Source organism: Protomyctophum bolini, assembly GCF_963924005.1.
Source record: "Protomyctophum bolini genome assembly, chromosome: 13".
NCBI lineage: Eukaryota > Metazoa > Chordata > Actinopteri > Myctophiformes > Myctophidae > Protomyctophum > Protomyctophum bolini.
In genome coordinates this window covers 20,528,543-20,550,690 of record NC_137874.1, presented here as the reverse complement: position 1 = coordinate 20,550,690, position 22,148 = coordinate 20,528,543, and the positions used below count along the sequence as shown (strand labels likewise).

Below are 22,148 nucleotides of genomic sequence, written 5' to 3'. Positions count from 1 at the left end.
AATATTTATCGCTTGAGAGTGTGAGAAGAATAAGGAAGGATATGCACTTAAGGCTGTGGATATCTCTCCATTCTCTTGTGATGAAGTTGTGAGGTCCTTTAAAGTAGAAATATGCAAAGCTGTGCTTCGCATGAAAAGCATGAAAATATGATTGTTCCTTTCAGCAGGTTGATTTCTGTCCCATCTATGCCCAAAAGGCACATAGTCTCATAGTGGCTGTGACTGCCCTGATGGGTGGTTTACATTTCACACCATGAAGGAGGAATGGAAACAACACATATGTTTGAGTTACACTATTGCTGCTTCTAGATTGTTAAATAAACCCTGCTAAATAACATTTTGTCCTGGACAAAGGGGAGGACACGGGCAACTGTATTGGACAAGTTAAAATATAAACAAACACGCTATAGGGAATATTTATTATTTATTTATTTTATTTTCTTTGTCCATGGATCGACAAACACCATCGACTACTTCTTAAATAGTTAGTACATAAACATGATCCATTTCTCATCTTATTGTTCATCTCCAATCCTACAGCATACAATCTTTGCCTCACTGTAAACACAGATAGGGGCCTAAAGCCATCCCAGAATAAACTTGAACATTCAACATGTTGGAAACGTTTTGACGAGATAACCTTTTGTCTGTTAGAGACCAATAAAGTAATTATTACATTGGACTTTAAAGTCAAGTAAAGTCCTACCAAAAGCAGCCAACTCTGGGTCCTTTTTGCTCTTGACTAAGGATTGTGGAGGATTGATCCACACCACGGTAGCATGCAGCAACAGGTCCCCCATGGAGAGGTCAGCCACCTGGGAAACAGAACGTTAATGGAACAACAATGACAGGAACACTTGCTTTAGGCAGGTTGCTCAGACATAAACTAGAATGCAATTCATACCTCTTTCTTTTCTCCCGTCTGCTCATTGATGAGCTGGTCGAATACTGCTCCATACTCCTCATGAAGCTTCTGCATGTCATTGATGTGGCTTGCCACCTTGTTCATGGCCTTCATGGCAACTGCGTGAGACAGAGAAACGCAGGCTGAGACGTGTACAATTCATAACAATGAGCCATTAACCAACACTTAACCCAGATGGATTTACCAGTGAATGAGCAGGTAGACGTTTAGATGTTTAAACGATTTGCTCAAGGATACAGAGGCTTTCATGAAACCTCAAGAAGACAACTGGGTATTCCAGATTGTTACTTAAAAGAATACATTGACTGAACAAGTCTCAACATACAAATACCTGGGTTTTCTCCTAGAAGAGAATGTGTCTCAAATATCACTATTCTTAAATTCTTACCTTTTTGCTTTCTTTCTTCTATCTACCTTTCTTTTTTTCTCTTTTTGGTTGTTTTTCCATTTCCAAGAGCACTTCGACTATACAAACAAGCACGCCAGTCCTTTCCTTTTTTATCACTAGACCGGTGCCCTACTTGGGAATAATGACAGTCAGGAACAAGAACCTCCAGTATGTATGTGAGCAGTGGCTGAGCATTGTGGAGGAGATATTTGTAATGGAGAAACTAACTCATGCATTGAGACTACAAGAGGAACTATTAACTATTAAAAATGGGATAAATGGACTAAATATAGAAATCAACAGAACGACACCGATGTTAACAATGACGGACATTCATAAATGGACTGGAAAACGTTGTTTATTAATGATATATTTGAACCCTTGCACTGTGATTGTCATTAAACTAACCCGTTTAACTCCAAATAAAGATTAAGTAAAAAAATAAAAAAAGTCAGGAACAATGCAAGTTGGAAAATGAATGCCCCATTAAGTCGGTCGGTCCCATAAATAGGCATGCCCATATAAGGGCAAAGCAGTTGAGGACAAATGGATTTCCATATGCCTATATATGGTCATATCGTGTCGAATCGGCGGTTCTGGACACCCAAAGAAAATTACAAGTACGCTCACAATGAATTAATTTAATTATGAAAGGAATACACCCTGATAAAAGCAAGCACATAATAAGTTCCGACAAGACATTTGCTCACCATCCAGATGGTAGTGTTCCTCACTGTCAGGGTCAGTGAGAGAGTACAGCTCCTTTAGTAACAGTGGGTACTTCAGCACCCTCTGGATGGGTTTGATCAGGTAAGACTCCAGAGTGGACGAGTGCTGCTGCCGGGGGTTTCTCTCTGCCAGGAAAGCCTTGAAGTCTCTGTCCGTTTTAGCTGGAGGAAAGCAAACCCAAACAACAAAACAGATGATAGATACCATGATGAGAGACTGCAGGGCAGTCACTTGGAATTTGTTCCCAGTGTTATTCCTATATATCGTTTTTTTGAGGGGCGCCTATATACAGGTTTAATGTTTGTTTTTCCTTAAACAAACATCAAATGCCATTAACAATGAACAGAGTATATATGTTTGTTTTGTCCTCGATGTTGTAAGATGATAAGAGCGCCCCTCACTTCACGGGTATATACTATACCTAAGGTTCCATCTTTACACTCTCAGAGTTAACCTAACACTGAGGATGAAGCTGTCTTGGTCTTGGACAAATTGCTAAAATTAAAGGTAGCGTAAGTTTTATTTGTTGGTAAAAACAAAACTTTCTTTTGTTAAAAAGTTAGCTATCAATTCTGATACTAATCACTGTTATAGTGGTTGTTAAGTAACCGATTGCCGATTTCAGCCAATCAGGAGAGAGTATTTATCAGCTTCAGTTTAAGTGTTCCAGTTCAAAATTTGTCTGCTCAATTCTTTGTGTCAGCACTTCCATTTTCACTTGTTTGTCCCCTATTCTGATTGGATCAAATTGGTATCCCAGTATATCAGAATCCTATGTAACACGTATCTGCACACCAGATTGTTGCAGGTGCAAAGGATTGGGCCACTAGTTCTCAACCCTGAGTCCCCCAGAGATCCTTGAGGGGGTCCCCAGCTAAATGATTGACCTTTATAGGTCTATAACTCAGAGTGTATACAAAATGGAACCAGATGTGTGTGTGCGTGCGCTCGCTCGTGTGCGTTGTATGTCTATACCTTTAGTCAGGACCTTGGGGACTTTGGTATGGCTGGCACAGAAGGCACTGTAGATCTTAAAACGGTCGGCATAGTAGAGGAATGAACCACCCAGGGAGAACAGCACTTTCTATGGAAAATATGGATATGTAAAATTGTAACTATGTAAACATTCAGGTCCATATTTATCATGTAACATGTAACAACATTGGGTTCATATTGATCAACCGCAAAGCTATGATTTGCACATAGAATGATACTACAAAATAGGTTAACTAAATGGAGCGTTGGAAAGAAACCTCACGATAATGTTATATTGTACATACTTTGACATACTGTGTATGCCCTTTGGCATTCTTGTGGAATAAAACATTTACTTATTTTACATTTAATTATAAATAAATTAAATGAAATACCACACACACACACACACACACACACACACACACACACACACACACACACACACACACACACACACACACACACACACACACACACACACACACACACACACACACACACACACACAATGTAGGCTGACCTTAAACTGCTCCACCCTCTCCAGTCGATCTAGATCTGGTACCAATCTGATACCATCCTCCAGGGTCTGCAGGAACTCCACCTGGAACTCCAGCATCTCCCCGAGGTTTCCAAAAAGAACATCCAGCTACAGTACCCCACACACACACACACACACACACACACACACACAGTACTGTACATTATCACCATGGTAAATGGTGCATTTATATAGCGCCTTTATCCAAGGCGCTTTACATAGATTGTGTATTACATTCACACACACACATTCATACACTGATGGCAGCGGAAACCATGCAGGGCACCAACCAGCACATCAGGAGCAGGTTCAGTGTCTTTCTCAAGGACACGTCGACACTAACTCTGGGGGAGCCCGGGTTCGAACTAGCAACCTTGCGGTTACCAGCCAGCCACTCTACCCCTGAGCCACCGCTGCCACCATGGGCTGTGCCAGCAGGGACTGAGATCAACTCACTCAGCTACTATCATGGGTTAACAAATCATTTACTGTAGACATCACATTTACTGTAGTTATGGTGTAGTCTAGTCTGTATAGCTAGAGTACAGTACCTCATCCTGAGAGAGGAAGTTCTCCTTTTGCAGCGGTGTCAAGTAGCGTTCTATCAGACAGCTCAGGTCCTGAAACACACACAGGGAATGGTTTACTTAGAACACATTTTGTGCAATGTGGAGTCAAGTAGTCAACGTGACTCACAATAAACAGGACAAACATATACAATAATATTGCACATACAAATTAAAGAATATCCCCTGGAAGCTTCGGAGGACATCTCAGGTCATCACTTAGATAGAAGTACAAGATAGATAGATACACAAACACACAAAACAGAAAGCTGGCACTCACTTTGACATAAGTTTTCTCTGTCTCCACCAGCTCACTGATGACTTTACGCAGCTTGTCTGCGTGTGAGAGCTGTTTCTGAGTGGCTGCCGAGCCCACCGTGGGGGGCATGGCCGAAACGGGGCTTGGAGAGAGAGACGAAGAGGACGATGAAGAGGAGGACGACATGGGGCACTCCGAAGGATTCATGTCATGGAGACTCCGGCAGAAAGCAGTGACCTGCTCCGTGCTCTGCAAAAGAAAAGAATAAAGAGGAAAAAAAGAAGGAGACGAGAGGTGAAGAGAAAAGAAGAAAGAGAGGAACAAAGGATAATGAATATCATTTGGTGAGTGCTGCCTGTGACACATTTTGAACAGTAAGTAATCATAAAAAAATTATTCCTGCATTTTATCTGCAGGAAAAATGCACAGCACCTTCTGTAAAAGCCCACCAAACAGGGATGAACTGGGCCAAAAGAATAGCCCAGAATTACACTGTTAATCACCTTTTTGTTTTACATTAACCACTAAAGCCCTATACTTCCGCCTCTGCACCTAATCGCTTTGCTAGAAAATCTTCAAGCTTGCATAGTGAGCTTTTAGATCTGTTCTTTTCGTCAAATGTACAGAGAGGGGTAATAGAAAGGTCTGTGGTAGAAAGGTATGTGAAAGGTCAATTTAATGAATGGTTTGCTTGTTTGGGGAGTTGGACCAACAGTTAAGCACTTACTAGCCCTTGCAAGCCCTATGAAATTCTTCATATGACAAATTGGTGAAAATGGCGCATGGCAGCGAGGTATTCTTGGAAAAAAAATGTTTTAAAAACATTTTGCCTATAATGACACGCCCCAAATACGGACGCCAATTTGAAAGTGATGTTCTTACTGCCTACCACTTGCCAAAGCCAGCACACACCTACGCATCAAAAAATACCAAACAAGAGCAGACCTGCAGGGGCTATAAGACTGAGGTACAGTAGTAGGAGTAGCCTTTGAGTATTAGGTGGATATGCTCAGACTCATGTCTACCCACTCACTACCACCTTTGAAAGATTGTGTGTGTGTGTATGTGTATGTGTATGTGTATGTGTGTGTGTGTGTGTGTGTGTGTGTGTGTGTGTGTGTGTGTGTGTGCGCCTGTGCGAGCGCACACACCTTAAAATGTTGACTTGCCCTTTCGTGTTGCTTTGGCACAAAATAACATATGATGTACAGGGTATGTACGGTAACAAAGATTCATGAACACTAGGAATAATTACAGCTGGGTCCATGTTTACATGTGGATGCAAGCATGGGTGGATTACAGAACAGGCATATCAGGCCCAGGGGCCCAAGAACTCAGGGCAGGGCCCCTTAAGCCAGAGCCTCTGTGGGATCTTTACAGTTCTTGTCACACAGTCAAAGGGCAACATTTTGCCTCAACATTCCCTTTGAAGATGTCACAAAAAAGAAACATAATACCTTTTAAGTGAGTGTTTAACCATTCAGTTTATCTATCAGGTTTTAGAGGGGATAAGTACTCTGGGCCCATCAACTCCATCGAGATATTAAAAAAACAGTATGATGCGGTCTATACTGTGAGAGTGTACCGGTGCTGTGAATCCTGTTGAGATGCATTTGAATCTACATATACAGTAGTGCATGTTCACAGATGTTTGATGGGCCAGGAGAAAGGTTTTTTAATTTGAAGTAGTGCAGCTGGTACAGGATGATATAAAATTCGGAAACACAAGCTCACGAAACAAGCGACGTGAACAAACACTTCACGTTGCGTGCAGAGCTTGTTGATTGGCCTTTTCAAATAGGCAACACCACAAGGGGAAACTAGAAAAAGGTTACAAGACCAAAACACTAAACATAGAAGTACAGACACTATAGGCAGAAGACAACAATTACATTTACAATACATAACACAACCTACTGATAACTGATAAGCTATACTAACCAGTAAGACGCCTGAGATTCGAGAATCAACCTCGCCCTAAAGGGCGAGGTCGCGTGCATGCATCTGCCTGGGTGACAGCAGACTGCTGGGCGAGCTCTGACGCTTTGGCATTGGGGATCAGATCAACATATCCGCCTGGGTGACAACAGACTGCTGGGCGAGCGCTGGTGCTTTGGCATGGGGGGGGGGGGGGAGATCTTAATTTTTGGGCCTGTTGAGAACTCATCAGCTGTCATAGTGTCTATGCTAATGTGCTGCACATTTTAAAATGATACTAGAAATATAAGTTATAAATAATAATAATTGGGTCTTATCAGTACAGTTAGTGCTTCCATCACACGTTACATGAGGGCCATTTAGGTGCAGAGGTGGGTGCGTCCCCAATACGTGTCGTCATGATAGACATTGCTTGCTTGTCAGAGGACAGTGTTACTTGAGGTCAGGATGAGATCAAGTTCTACCAGTTCTAACTTACCAAACCTTATTTTATTTTTTTGGTAAGGTAGCTTCGATAGTTGGTGACAGCGTGATGAGAGCTACAGTATGAGTGTAAGGACTGAGGTACCATATGGGGCTAGGGGTAACAACAGAAACCTGAATACACTGTAAAACTGAGGGCAGGATAATAAGCCTAGACCTAAGGCAGAGTACGTATGAGTAGTCTGTGGAATTGTGGAAGCAAATGGAGCGCTGGGCCCTAGTAAACCAGACACCACATCGACCCAATACTGATTCTGGTAGTGGGATGTGTGTTGTAAACCCTGTGGTAGACCTACAGGTGAATTTAGATTGCATGCATGAGTGTGTTCAGTACATCTAATGAGTGTCATCAATGATTCCACGGTGCTGTTTGTGAGTCTCAGTATTGACGAGGACAAACCAGATGGGCGGTCAGTTCAGCTCATGAGCCGTCGCTGCCGATTCCACAGTCTGTCTACTTGTGAGCTACTGGGAGTTATGACATGAGCTGTTTTACATTGTGGTATTCAAAACAGATCCATCTGGTTGAAGCTTAGCCTATACAATTGCACCTGTCACTCTGGATTAAGTATCTTGAATAGGTAACTAGGTGGAATAACTATTATAGAATTATTTTGTTTATTTAATATTATTTGTCTTTGCTGCTACATCATTTGGCTATTGAAACAAATGAGTGTCCCCTTGTTAATTAAAATAAATCTGTTCTCATATCTATTTCTATCTTTTAAATTGAAAAATGAGAATCCACTATTACAGTTTGTGCTTTGTTAAATTCATCAGTTTAGAAAATAGTATGTTTATACAGAGTAAGTAAAGAATAAATAATCTCTCAATCACCTGGTAATGTGTGACACAGTCAGGTCAGAAGTGCAGTCCTTGAAACCATAATGTTTCCAGACAGGTCTAGTCCAGAATGCCACTTAAGCACTATATACTTTGTTGTACAACAAATAGCAAAAATAGTTGACCTACAAGCTTGTAGATGTTTGGAAATTCTATGCCATGTTGGTTATCACATACCTACACCCGCACAGTATAATTGGTATGTGTGTAACTGTAGTTTGATTCTACAAATGTTATGTTACAGTTATGGCAAAACTTAACTTAAATAATAATCACTATCCATAAATCATTTATTCAGCTCTTTTGAATGCATTAATGCATACACTATTCGGTGATATATTTTCTGCCTATTTGGGCCGAAACCGAATAGGCCGAAAATGCATTTTTAGCCATTTTCTGCCTAATATTTTCTGCGGCCGAATATTCAGTGCATCACTAGTTTAGAGCTTGAAACATATTCCATGAAGCAAAACCCATTTTTACAAAGTATCTCTGCAGGAGTCTAGCCGTCTATAAGAGGGGTTTGAGCTACAGTGATCTAAAAAACTTTGGCACAGACTGGACTTTTTTGTGTCTGTACTCAATTATTATTGTTTTAATGATGACGATAAATGTGGGGGTAAGGATGGGGTGAGGGAGAAAATGGAAAAAGAAATGGTATGTTCAAACTAAACTTAAATTGTTGAAACCTGCTACCAATAATAACCATATAGCCTATTTAAAAAAACGTTGGCACAGATCCGTGCAGCCGTACCTGCATAATTCTTTCCTATAAATATTTAACTTCAATTTTATATCCGTACATTCCGTAGTCTATGGGGCTCTATTCCGGTCATACATCACAGATACATCATAGACGACTGAGATTCACACTGGAGCTGGTCATTCCCATGTGTATCTTGAGATCCCATGATCCAATTTTTTACAGTAACTTCAAATAAAAGAATACTGCTATTAAAGAACTTGTACTTAATGTGTTAATGATCGGACGAGCATTAGCATTCACTGCTCCTCTTCAGGGCTGACATCACATCACGGAGTCAAAAATGAGTTCAGCAGGAAAAGGCAAGTCAAGTGTCCATTTTCTCTTCAAACTAAATTGAACTATTTCAGGTGGAGGTGGTGTAATGTCCCTCAGTCAGACAGTCAGTCAGGTGGAGGTGGTGTAATGTCCCTCAGTCAGACAGTCAGGTGGAGGTGGTGTAATGTCCCTCAGTCAGACAGTCAGGTGGAGGTGGTGTAATGTCCCTCAGTCAGACAGTCAGGTGGAGGTGGTGTAATGTCCCTCAGTCAGACAGTCAGGTGGAGGTGGTGTAATGTCCCTCAGTCAGACAGTCAGGTGGAGGTGGTGTAATGTCCCTCAGTCAGACAGTCAGTATCCCAGACAAAGCTACTTCCACCACTAGAATAGAGTGCTTTTATGGCTAATCCAGACTAGACTAAACAGGTGCTGGGGAAAAGGCAGAACTGTCCATGGTCAGAAAACCATGCCATTAAAACATACTGAATACAACACATCCTAATATTATATATACATTTAAAAATCATCAGCAAACCTTTTACCTTACTCCTCTGTGGCATGAAAAATCCACTCCAGTCTCTTCTGAATGGATTATCACCTCTGGATGCTTCTCCGTTACCTCCGTCTCTAGACTATATCCTGTATGTCAGTGCTCCTTTTTGCCTGTCTATCACCATCACATTGTCTCTTTAACCTCTCTCACACACATAGCAGATCAGAACACAGAGTAATAACAAGCATCACTTCCTCCACGGATGGATAGTAGATGTTGTGAAAGAGACAGCCGTGCACTCAAACAGGAATGCACAGAATGCAACTCGTGAGCCTCTCCCGCTCCCCCTTTCCCTCTCTCCCTCCACGGCTTAGAGACTTACTTATGACATCACACTGACTGGAAAGGCGCAGGTGCCAAGTATGATGTATGCTTTTTGGATCTATTAGATCTATTAGAGCCAAAAAAGCACTTACAAAAATAGATCTCCGCGTTCACTTTAATCTGCCTTGACCGTTAGATGGGTGGTGTTGGCTACATCAGGTGAGACAACAAAGCTAATAATACCTAGTGAAGATGTTCCCAGGACATAATGGATAACCTTTCTTGTGACCACCGCACTGACTTGTGGTGCGTTACCCGTTCAAATCATATCATAAATAACGGAAATAGTTTGTCTTCGATTATGCAAGAATGCAAGAATGCAAGAATGGGGGCGACTGTGGCTCAAGAGGTAGAGCAGGTCGGCGGTTAGAATCCCGGCTCCTCCTGTCTACATGTCGAAGTGTCCTTGGGCAAGACACTGAACCCCAAATTGCTCCCGATGTGCTGGTTGGTACCTTGCATGGCTTCTGCTGCAATCGGTGTATGAATGTGTGTGTGAATGGGTGAATGTAATGCACAATCTATGTAAAGCGCCTTGGATAAAGGCGCTATATAAATGCACCATTTACCAAGAATAAAAAATGCAGTCTTGATATGTGCGACCTATTACCGTTACCCAGGACATAATAAACATACTTCAATGTATTTATGACATGATTAACAATTTAACGTACCCGTCTGAATTGTCCTGATGCGCTAAACACCACTCATCTAGCGCTCTAAGCAGAGCAAAACAAACATGTTCAACTACTTATATACTGTCTTGACTCAAATGTTCAAACAAGTCCCCTCCCCTTAGAGTCCACAAAACTGGCCAGTATCATCACTGTAGGATTAGTCGGGTCGTATTAACTTAAGGTTCACCATTCCAGAATGACCAGTTTTATGCAATACTGACAGGACTGTACGTTGTACAATAATTCCGATGTATTTGCAGATCTCAGAACACAGATAAGAAAAGAATGTCTCAGTACTCCTGACTGTTCAAGGGTCAGATAAAAGAGCACCATAAAAGGAGCACCATAAAAGACTACCTGTCTGCAATTTGCAACTGGTCCGGCTACAAGTTTTCTTGACAGCAGAAATACCCCCCCTCCCCTATACTATTAATGTTATATTCAATCAATCAATACTATGGACAGGACATTCCTAACTTTTAGTGGTTTAATACTGACTTGCAATGACAAATCAGTACGAAAGCTTGATGGGAAAAGAGAAAAAGAAAAGCAATGGTGAAAGGTATCTCGTCAGACAGCACTGTTTTGATCTAGGAGCCTGCTGTCATACTGGTGGTGACTTATAAAGCAAGCAGTGACAAATGAGCCATGCATGCCCCCCCCCCCCCCCCCCTCCCCCCACCCCACACATGTCGCACACAAGAAGTGAACGATGTAAATCAAGCAATATCAAATAAGTGCATGCAGCAAAAGGAAACTCATTGGGGCATGTCCCACACCATCACCTGTTTTTGGCCCAACTAATAAGGAAAGAAGTTGTGAACACAGAAAGGTGAGAATGAGCAGCCATACCTTTTCTCTCTCCAGTCCGGTCAAAATAGCCCATATGCCCAGTCCCACCCCTTAGGATAGACGAGCAGAGCAAGACACCAGGGAGGGAGTGAGGGAGGAGTGTAGACTAGAGGCAAGCACAAACCTGCAGTTTCACACCTCCTCTAAAACCATGGAATCTACAGTAAATCTGAGATAGACAGAGGCTGCCAACTGTACTCCTTGTGTTAATTTAACTCTGAGCCTAAACCCTGAGTAATTGTATCCAAATGGACCCGCAAGGGTGTTATTTGGTAACACTAACAGATCATTTCACTGTCTACTGTATGAATGCACATACACAATAATCTGAATTGCTTTATCGTTACACTTTTGGTTGTCTTTCATACTTCTCAAACATTTGTTTGGGAGCTATGGGAGCTTTAAGAACTCTCAAAACTACACCACTCCAGAAGTATGCAATACATTGCATTGTTTGCACTGTGGCTATATTGTCTTGTACATAATGACCCGGAACTTGGCATACACACATTGATGACGCCCATTGCAGCCACGTGAAGCCCTCTTAAGCAAGACACTGCTCAGTACAATCCTCAGTGTTAATATGAGTCCATTTCGGTCCATTTTTCACAGACCCTAGCATCCCTATTCTGGGGGAACATCTGGCGACATCATCAGATGTACAAGCTCACAACTGCGATACATTGTCAGCTTACAGAGCGGCAATTTTCAGAAAAGATATTTAGTGCAAAAGATAGGCAAAAACAGGAGGGGGACTAGACGCTAGTATAGAGCCCTGGTAATCCAGTCAATTTAGAGTTTAAGTGGTTAAAGACATTGGTCTGTCATGTAGGTCCGGGCTCGGATCACAAGTCGGACGTAAAAGTTACAGATTGCAGCTTTAACACCGAAGCTTTCACTGTGTGCATATTCATATTTTAAGTGGTATCACTCTTAGGAGGATTGCCCCCACAACAAGGCAACATCATCACACTGGATATTTAATGCCATTGCTTCATCACTAACATTTACAAGCCAGGACAGCTTCTAAGGGCCCTTGGCATCTCCCAAACTTTCCACCTACTGTATTGATTTGGCACATTGGTCTATACACATGCAAAAACGCAAAGTTTTGTCTCGCTTCAATAAGAAAGATTGTGGACCAGCTGTGGTGATGTCATCCTTGGGTCTGTGCATGTGTAAGTTGTACAAACAAAATACAAAAAAGCTTTGTGCGCATGCTGGGTTATCTTATCAGATGTAAATTCGTTTCTGCTAGACTTATCAATACAAACACAGCACACATCACATATATATCACTCTGTAAGGGAATCTGGTCTGCAGATAACATTTACAACAACACAATTAATATATATTTCTTTCAATAAATCCAGTTCGACTCTTAAAGTTCAGATTTAATCTGGCATCTGGAGATGTATGCAAATCCATAAATCCTAACCAGAAAGGATGAGATACATCATACGTGCCATGGGTGGAGGCGAGGAGGGAGAACCTTTCATCATTTCATCTTTATGATTAAACGAGTGGGTGAGGATTAGATGTTATGACATGAGTCACTGGGAAGTCTGTGTATGAGAACTGTGAATTCACAACTGACTTTACATTGGGGCACTAAGTGAACATGTGTATTTTCAAGGACACAATCTAAACCTACATAATATTACACTAATACGATGAATTGAATATAATGCCAATTCAACTCAAAACTGGACTACCGTTTTATAATTCCTATCCATATTGTGAATCATAAATTATGGCTCATCTTGAACCAGTTTTATTTTCTTGTTCGTAGGCCTTGTTGTTTCATAAATCAGTGAGATGCTCCCTCTAGTGGCTCACAGAGGTGTGAGTGTGAGAAAAGGGGAGCAGGAGGGGCCACAAGCAGGAGAGGAGGCTTGAGAATCATTTGGAAGGGTTAAATAGGTGAACACTCAATGTCACTGTATGCCTTGATTTCACCATGTAGAATGTACTCATTAAAACAAAAAAGGAAATCCAAGGACAGTTTTTTGTGTGTATTTCCTACTCTATGTTGAAAAATAATCATGCAAATCATAGTCCCTCAAACTATGCATTTCTAATTTCACATGCCCCGAAGCAGAATTGAAACCTCAGAGGACCGCAGCAATCTCAGCCATCGCTATAATATCACCATCATCCGAGGCAATCACTCTCTCTTCTTCCCTCAGTTAGTTTATCGAGTGCTTTGTCTGTCATAATGAAGCTCTCCCCGTTTCCCCCCAGCTAATGAGATGTTCATTAATCTACACTAAAATGATTCCAATCGTTCCAGAGAATGGAGCAATTAGAATTCGGTGGATAATTAAAAATTGTCCCAATTTTTTAAAAGGACCATCCGCCGCCTCCTGTGCCTAAACCGCTATCCCACCATGTTACCCGAGGGTGTAATCTGGGTGAATACTTAGCGCTGCATTTCAAGCTAGTCTGAGAGACCGCAGAGAATTCGAGAGGAGCAGGCGATCAAACTGAACAAAAAGGCAAACCCAAATCTTGTGTCTCATGGGAAACAATTAAAACAAAAATAATTTAAAAAGGACAAAGAGTGACAGAAATGTGCAGTGTTTTTTGGCAGCTCCGCAGCATTCTGTGGCCGACTTGGCTCATGTCGTGTTGACTCAAACAGGTCAGAGGGACAACCCAGAGAACTTAGAGCTCAGGTCAGGGCTCAGAGACAGGTTGGAGAGGTTGATGATGTCTCACAACCAAAAGGAGCCTCATGTTTATGGTAATGAACAGCAGAGGGTCAGAGGGGATGATAGAGAGAGCAACAGCGGGAGGGAAGGAGGGGTTGAGGTGTGTGCGCGTCTGTCTGTGTGTGTGTGTGTGTGTGTGTGTGTGTGTGTGTGTGTGTGTTCGCGCGTGCGTGTGTGCAAGGTAGAAATGGAATGATCTGAACAGTCTGCTGTCCATGTTTTATTGCCGTCATGTTTCGTTACTGTGTTGTTTCGTCCTGAGAGAATACCACAGAGATGTTAAATGTTGTTACGGCTATACTGTGATAACAAATCGGAGAAATCTGTCTCCGACAAGAGGAGTGTGAATGGAGAGGGCACAAAGAAAAGGCAAAGGCAGTATGAAAGTATGATGAGGACAGGACGACAGAGAGAGGGATACACTAAGCTGTCACATCTCGAGGAAGGACTCGGACATAACCCTGCACCTGAATTATGAAGGCTAATTATGTGATGACGAGACAGATGGCAATGGGGGGAAAGAGAGTGAGAGAGAGTAGAGTAATAGGAGAGCGGACAGAGCACTGTAGCACAGAGTAAAGGAAGGATACAGATGGTGAGAGAGGATAAACGAGACAGGAGGTGATAGACTGAAAAGAAAGGTGAGATGGGGGAGACTTCTAGTAATATAACCTGGCTCAGCACTAAACACAGAGGGACAGCTCGGACCATTTGGGCTGAAAGGCCACAGTAAGCATTTACTGTGCTGTGATTTACCTTGCACTATTTCTTTTAGGCCATGCAAGCTTATTTGTATAGCACATCTCATACACAAGGGAGCTTGATGGCACGAAATAACAAAACAGGCAAGGACATCTGTATGCATTGTATAAGATATCCTGCATAGTGCATACTGTATGAAATGTGATTTAGTAAAATGCACAGGACGGAAGCCTGCTTCACTTTCAAACCTATAAAAGATGTTATGAAACTCATCTCAGGAATTCCAACTCAATACATACCATCCCCCGCAGCAGGTAAATTCTGATTACATCACGTGAAATTAACTCCATATGTGGGCTTCAGCGCACTCGCTGTAACTCAACCATCTGTTTTATCATGTCTTTAAAAGATGTCACATTACCGTAGCATGAAGAATCCTTTGTACGAACGCCCGGTCGTTAAAGAGATAACAGACACTGAACTGCTTGATTCTGTGTAGATAATCTTCTACATCACAGTACTTTCAAACCAACATATTGAACCTCTAAACCACTGATTCTCAATGTGGGGTCTGGGGACCCCCAGGGTCCCTGAGGGGGTAAATGATTGATAGTAATCCAACACCTTACAGATCTGTAATTCCAAGAGTGTATGGAACCTAATGGACACTTACAGGTCCATATGGTTCCATTTTGTACACAAATTAACACTGGGTTTTACAGTGTAGATTGGTCCCCCAGACATAACATCGGGTCTGTGGCCTAATGCACTGTCAAACTGTATACGTCCTAGAAATTAAAAAGGTTAGAACCACTACTGTAGATAATCTACTTTATCACGCTGGTGCTTTCAAGCCAACACAGTGGAATCTCTCTTCTAGATTCAATCATTCCTTGTACAGAGAGTAGATATAATATGTCAGCATGTCTCTTTGGGAATCTTTTCTCCCTCCTCATCTCCATCCGTCTCGTCTACACTCCCCCAACTAGTAATGGCACATTGAAGTCACAGAAGCAACCCTCATATCCAGTCTGGGAAGCCAGCATTGACCCCGGTCATTAGATTTCGCTCCAGACTGAAGCCCACTGACTCACACACTGTCTGACACACATCCCAGAGTGGGAAGAGAATGCTAGACCACTGTCCTTTGTTCACGCCATGGCTGCTGACAGGGACAGAGGTAAAAAACTGTCTCCCAGTGGTTACCGGGTTATCAGGCGTTGCCGCGGTAATGGAAGTGACAACCGTGTCCCAGGGAGACGGGCTGGCACACGACGTGTCCAAGCAATCACAGGCCCGACCCCTGATGAGACCAGACGTAATCTTAATTAGATAGTGACACCGATACTCACTCTGTCTCACTTGCATGTGCGCGTGCGCTCAGTCGCACATACACACACGCACAGCACACACACAGTATACACATGAGCACACAAACACATCTGTTGATGCATTAATTTATGGTGTGTGTGTGTGTGTGTGTGTGTGTGTGTGTGTGTGTGAGAGAGAGACAGGAGCACACATGGCAATTAGAACACGTGGATGCACACAGTAACACATCGGTGGTGCATTCATCTGCATCAGAAAATTATTTGGGTTTTCAGTCATTTTCAGTTAGAAATGCACTCTTGTGAATTGACTTGGGCTTCTAAATACGTCTAGTTTACATACGAGTGCCTCTCCAGTGGCTGGTTTCAGAGCAGCTGTTTGAGTAGTTTATTTCCAATGCGTGTCTGTGCACGCACACATTTCCTCTCTCAGATCTTCACATTCCAACCAATCCACTGACCCGTCTTTAAAAAGGTCACATATATCAAACACACAAGAAAGAATCTACGAAAGCACACACACACACACACACACAACCTGTATGAGGTCATCTTGACCCTTCATGTCTGTTTTTATAACCAGAAACAGATTGAACTTGAAACTGTTCCACATCTGTTATGCACACACCACACTCTCATATAATACACCGGCATCAGAGTCAGGTATGCACGTTGGTCCACACACAGATGTGCGATCTTTATGAATGCACCTGACCAGTGGCTGAAGAAGTTGGACACTCAATACCACTCTGAATTCTCATACAACACTGTACTCTTTATGCTGCCGTTAAGTGGCCATCTCTGTACCAGCATTTCAGCAGATTTAAAATTTGTTCGTTTTCATATAAATTGCTCCTGTGTTCTGTGTCCAAAACTGTCCATACATGAGCGGCCAGAATCCACAATCAGTATGGCCTGCACTCTGGCGATACCTGACAGATGTTGGTCCCCAGAGGTAGAACAGAAATAGACTAAAAAGCTTTTACACTGCACTTTCCATCTGGAATAACGCACAGAATTGCCAGAGCTACTTACCAGGGGTAATTTAAAGATTGAGAAAATAATACTCTTGGTCAATATTAAAACAATAAAAATGTCATGAAATAAATTGGATATAGTGTGCGACTTAATATTTGGTTACTTGAATTGATCATGGATATTGTTGCAGTTACGTTGCTAGAATATTCATGCTGCTCTCTTGGCCTTTTATCTGGTTAATTACTGTATATACTGTACTGTCTACTTGTGAGGGCATGTTTGGTGTATGTCATTCTCTAACCTCTAATAACTATACTTCTATCTTCAAATATGGAAGCACAAGTATCGCCCATACATATTTTTGAGTGTGCGAAACGCACACTCAAAAATATGTATGGGCGATGACGTCACTGACAGAACGAGAAAAATTGCAGCTTTCCCCTGAAGCCAAAAGCAGCCTGAAAGATGGCAACGCAACAATGCAGCTCATCATCCACACAGAGCCAGGGGTCACATGCTGATACCAATACCAACAAGTCATGGTCTTTGTCTCTGCAATGCATCCTAGTGCACAGGCATCCTATTCCATCCATCACAGATTAAAGGCTCAGTCTGTCATTCCCCATCCTAGTATTAGTAACCCATGAAGGTTTCCAAAGTCGTTAATTTGAAAAAGATATCCCGCACTCTTAAACAGGGGAAAATAAACTCTACAGTATGTCTATTCCAAATTCACCATTTAGAATGAAACATTCAAACATGACACCCAATCTTATGAGTTGAAAAGCTGCATTAAACAATAATAACAAAATAAAAAGACACGTGAATAAAGATACTTAATTGTGAGTAGTGGTTTGGAATAGATCTAGATGTCTACACATGCTCCCCCTTGCCTTGGGTAACATCATAAACATTTCTTTACCTTATGTCCAGCTTCAGTGCTGTTCTTGTCATCCAAGTGTCCTACAGGGCTCTGTGGCACAAACTGAGGGCTGTCCAACACCGTCTCATCCAGACTGTCCACCGTCAACCCTGACACCTCATCCAAAATGTCCTCTGCACACAAGAAGAAGAAGAAAGCGGCTTTACTGAATAAGCATTGCATGCGTGTTATATCAAAATGATGAGTTTTCTCAGATGGGTAGCTGGCATCTCCCTTAGGGAGGGTGAGAAGTTCAGAGACTCTGCTTCTTCACTTGCCTCTAATTCACTTGGAAAGGAGCTAAGGTGGTTCGGGTATCTACAGTAGTATACGGGCCGTCTCCCTAGGGAGGCCCTTGGTGTATGTCCCACCGGGAGGAGACAACTAGGCAGGCCAAGGATAATATCTCCACACTGGCCTTGGAACACCTCAGCATGCCCCAGGATGAAGTTCTTTTTAATCTATTTGACGAGCAAGTATTTTACAAGATACTTTTTGATATCATGCAGCTGTCACGATATCTAGATATCATATCATCGTGCCCATCTCTGTCACCATCAGACGATCATACCTACAGTACTGTATCAAAGCTTCCCCTTTGTGCACGGGTAGCTCATAACAATAACACCAGACACTGCTTGTCTTGTTGACTCTCGGCCCAACACCCCGAGTACTGCACGCCATGCATAACGACAGCTTCCCTCCATTTAGGGATTCACATTAATATTCAAGTGCTACTGGAGGCCGAACATAAAGCAATGGCAGTTTGTCAGCCTGAGCGCTGCAACGCTCCAGTTCGGAGGGAATACAAATGACGTCCTTGCATAGATAAAAAGGGAGCAGGTCAGAGAGCGAGCAGCGTTCTGCCCATCTGCCAGGAGGTTGGATGTCAGACAGTATCTATGAATAATTAGTAGATCACCCCATTCACCTCCAGCTTAAAAATAATATAAAATAAAAAGAGAATCGCGGCCCTCACCTGCATGCCCCCTTTCCCTGGAGATATTTGCAGTGAGCGACCGAACATGAATTAACGCAAAAGAAAAAGAGACCTAGAAGGAATTTGTATTGGCATTGGTGCAGGGATTCCCCGTATAAAACGCTAAGTGAATAGTTTTAAGTGGACACCCAAATTGATTGTTGTATTTAGTCATGGGCCCCATTCTGAAAATATTTTATGCCACAGACTCCACATAGGGAAGATTTGTGTTAAAAGGAATTTTCAAAAATAGATGATCAACAAACTCTTGTGAGCCTGTTGATCGACTATTTTTGAATATCCGAAGTATAAAATATGGTGGCCCAATTAGAGGACCACTGAACAATTTAGACTTCCATTCTATTTTTCTGAACATTTACGCTGCAGATAGAGGGCACTAGTCTGCAGCTTATTTGTGTTTCATCTTGGCAATGAAGTTCAGTCTGCTAAAATTTGAATAATAACATTATTGTATCATTTTAGGATGTTTTTGTGTAGTTACTGTAGACATATTTCTTTAAGTGATGTGGAATGCTTACCTTGACTCTGGGAGAAGATGTCAGTGGCCTGGTCCTGCTCCGAGCGCTGTGGGGGGAGTGAGCACAGCAGGCGAGGGTCCAGCAGGGGCACGGTGCTGACGCTTAGGGTCAACGCTGGGTGGATGAAGGCAGCCCGCATGTCCTCCATCTGGAGGGCCGACGCAGGCTTGCCGTTTAGTAAGAGGATCTCATCACCCGCTCTCAAACCTGAAAGAGAACGCGCAGTGGGACAGAGCATGAGAAAGAGGGGATTCAGCCCAGGGATGCGGTTTGCCACACAGGAGCGCTTCACTCACCAAAACACATACAGCACATAACTACACAGTAAAATCCTCAGCGTACATTTAGCTCTGAGCATGTTTAAATGTAACCAGATGGATCGTTATTATGGGTCCATCTGGTTAGACATTTGTATACTCTCACAGAGTTACAAATTGATACATTAGCAAAGAGGATTTTACTATGCTAAGCTTCACTTCATTTACACAACATTGCTTCATAAAATATATTAACAAGCTACAGTACAAGCTGATATTTCTGAGTAACTGTAGCTCCTCTGTGTGTTTGTGTGTGTGTGTGTGTGTGTGTGTGTGTGTGTGTGTGTGTGTGTGTGTGTGTCTATATAATTAATGTATTTATTTTAATGCGCAATATCAAACCCAAATATAAAATACTGAACAATGGCAAGTGAGAGTTACAGTATACTTAAACCCTTAAAAAAATAAATGTGAAACAAGGTGACAGTAAGAGAGAGAACATATGTTTCCAGGTGATCTCCAAACTGCAGGACACCATCACACAGCACAGCCTTTCTATGGCACGTGTTACTACATGACATTGCAAACTGTCAATTCAAAACAGGTATAAATTATGTACAGTAAACACCAAACATACAGCCTCTCTGCTGTTCGCCTTCAACAGCAGGCAGCACCATGGTCACATATAAGTATGGACTATTATCTTGTTCCTATGCATTAAAAATGCAGTCTTCGATGCTTGTTTGCCAGAGGCAAATCATGACATAACAAGACTGGATAGGTTCAAACAGTAGGGTGAAATGCTTGTCTTTCCCTGTGCCATCATCACTGTGCTTTCTGTCCGTCCATATGGTGAATAATCCAGGCAGTGTCTTGGAACAGAGTTGTTCAGTTTGGCTGTCTCTGTTTTCTGGGCCCTCCCTTTTGCCACCTGCGCCCTAGTCACCTAATTACTTCTCAGTCTCCAACCAATTAGCTGGCAAGATTGTCCAATAATATAGATTGGATGTGACAGTGGTTTAGAAAACGAAATAGCTCTCACCTACCTTCAGTACAAAGGCCAGACTAAAGGGTTTGGTACTCTTGACACACATGAATCTAAATTATATTGTCCAAATATATATATATATATATATTTTTTAAAACAAAAAAACAACTGAAGTAGACAATCTACAAGTTAGGTCACCTATTTTAGCAATTTGTCACACAAGAATTATATAGTGTGTGTACACTGTACAGTATATGTGTGGGTGTGTGCGTGCATGTGCATACAGTAAATGTGGGGCTCTTAGTATTGTCAGATGTAAGAAGGGCTCCAAGGTAAAAAGCTTCCTTTGGAAAATGATCAGCAGTAATGTCAAGTATACGGTGAGTCATAGTTAATGGGGTAAACATGCCAGACCACCAATAGGTCCTTTAATTCACATTGCATTCCATCTAATGGAAATAGCAGACAGTCTGAAACGCTGTGAAGCTGTTTTAAAATAATAATGCCTCACCACCACCAACCAACACCCAACACGCGCACACGCACGCACGCACATACGCGTGCGTGCGCGCACACACACACACACACACACACGCACGCACACACACACACACACACACACACACACACACACACACACACACACACACACACACACACACACACACACACACACACACACACACACACACACACACACACACACACACACACACACACACACACACACACATTTAGCCCTAAGTTATGACCTAGTTGTCTGCATTGTGAAATGTCAGCTGTGGTGTAGTCTTTTATTGGATGGAGAAAGAAAACCCCTCTGGTCGTACTATTGTGTGTGGGCGTGCATGCATGTTTGCGCGCATGTGTTTGTTTGTGTGTGTGTGTGTGTGTGTGTTTGGGGGGGGGGGGGGATTTACACTGAAATATGGACAGAGATGGAGCTTAGAGACAACTTGTCCAATGCTAGCCTGGTTTCTGCACACAGCCCCTCCAGCAATTATAGGCCAATTTTTATCCATTCCCTTCAGTTCACATTCACTAACACACGCACGCACGCACGCACGCACGCGCACGCACGCACGCACGCACACACACACACACACACACACACACACACACACACACACACACACACACACACACACACACACACACACACACACACACACACACACACACACACACACACACACACACACACACACACACACACACACACACACACACACACACAGTCTGACACTCAATCTTTATTCAGTGACTCAAGATGAGACAGTGTAATATTCCAGTCTGGCTGCCACATCCCCTCTCCGTCTCTGCCTCCCAACAGAGGTAAAGCCAGTACATCCCTAACCTCTGGCTAGAGACAGTCTGCTACTGCACTGCTATTTAGAATGCTAATACATTAGAGGACACAATGTCACACTTGAGTAACCATGGTCTGACTCTCAGGGGCAGAAAGGGCGCAGACCCTTCATTTTCTGCACATTAACATAACATTGTATCACAGAACCTCTGTGTGTTTCTCAAAGAGCTGTTAGGTCTCTGTGACTCCATCACATGACAGGGAACCGGTAGTCCCTACCGTGGAGCAGACAACAGCTAAACAAGACAAAGGAGAGCAGATTTATTTTTAGCCCTTTGATATGTCATTATTGGTATAG

General features: G+C 42.5%; 1 protein-coding gene across 2 annotated transcripts in view; it reads right to left on the bottom strand.

Annotated features, from left to right (window-relative positions):
* The window catches only part of LOC308326749 (rho guanine nucleotide exchange factor TIAM1-like), an 82,929-nt gene that overhangs the window by 5,653 nt on the left and 55,128 nt on the right, over nt 1-22,148 (bottom strand). For both annotated transcript variants that reach the window (XM_080779768.1, XM_080779767.1), the window contains 9 exons: nt 19,237-19,443; nt 17,719-17,852; nt 4,405-4,632; nt 4,110-4,178; nt 3,541-3,666; nt 3,018-3,126; nt 2,024-2,203; nt 905-1,023; nt 707-815 (listed from right to left, as the gene is read on the bottom strand). In XM_080779768.1, the coding sequence (XP_080635894.1) occupies nt 707-815; nt 905-1,023; nt 2,024-2,203; nt 3,018-3,126; nt 3,541-3,666; nt 4,110-4,178; nt 4,405-4,632; nt 17,719-17,852; nt 19,237-19,443 (1,281 nt within the window). The remainder of the gene's footprint in view (nt 1-706; nt 816-904; nt 1,024-2,023; nt 2,204-3,017; nt 3,127-3,540; nt 3,667-4,109; nt 4,179-4,404; nt 4,633-17,718; nt 17,853-19,236; nt 19,444-22,148) is intronic.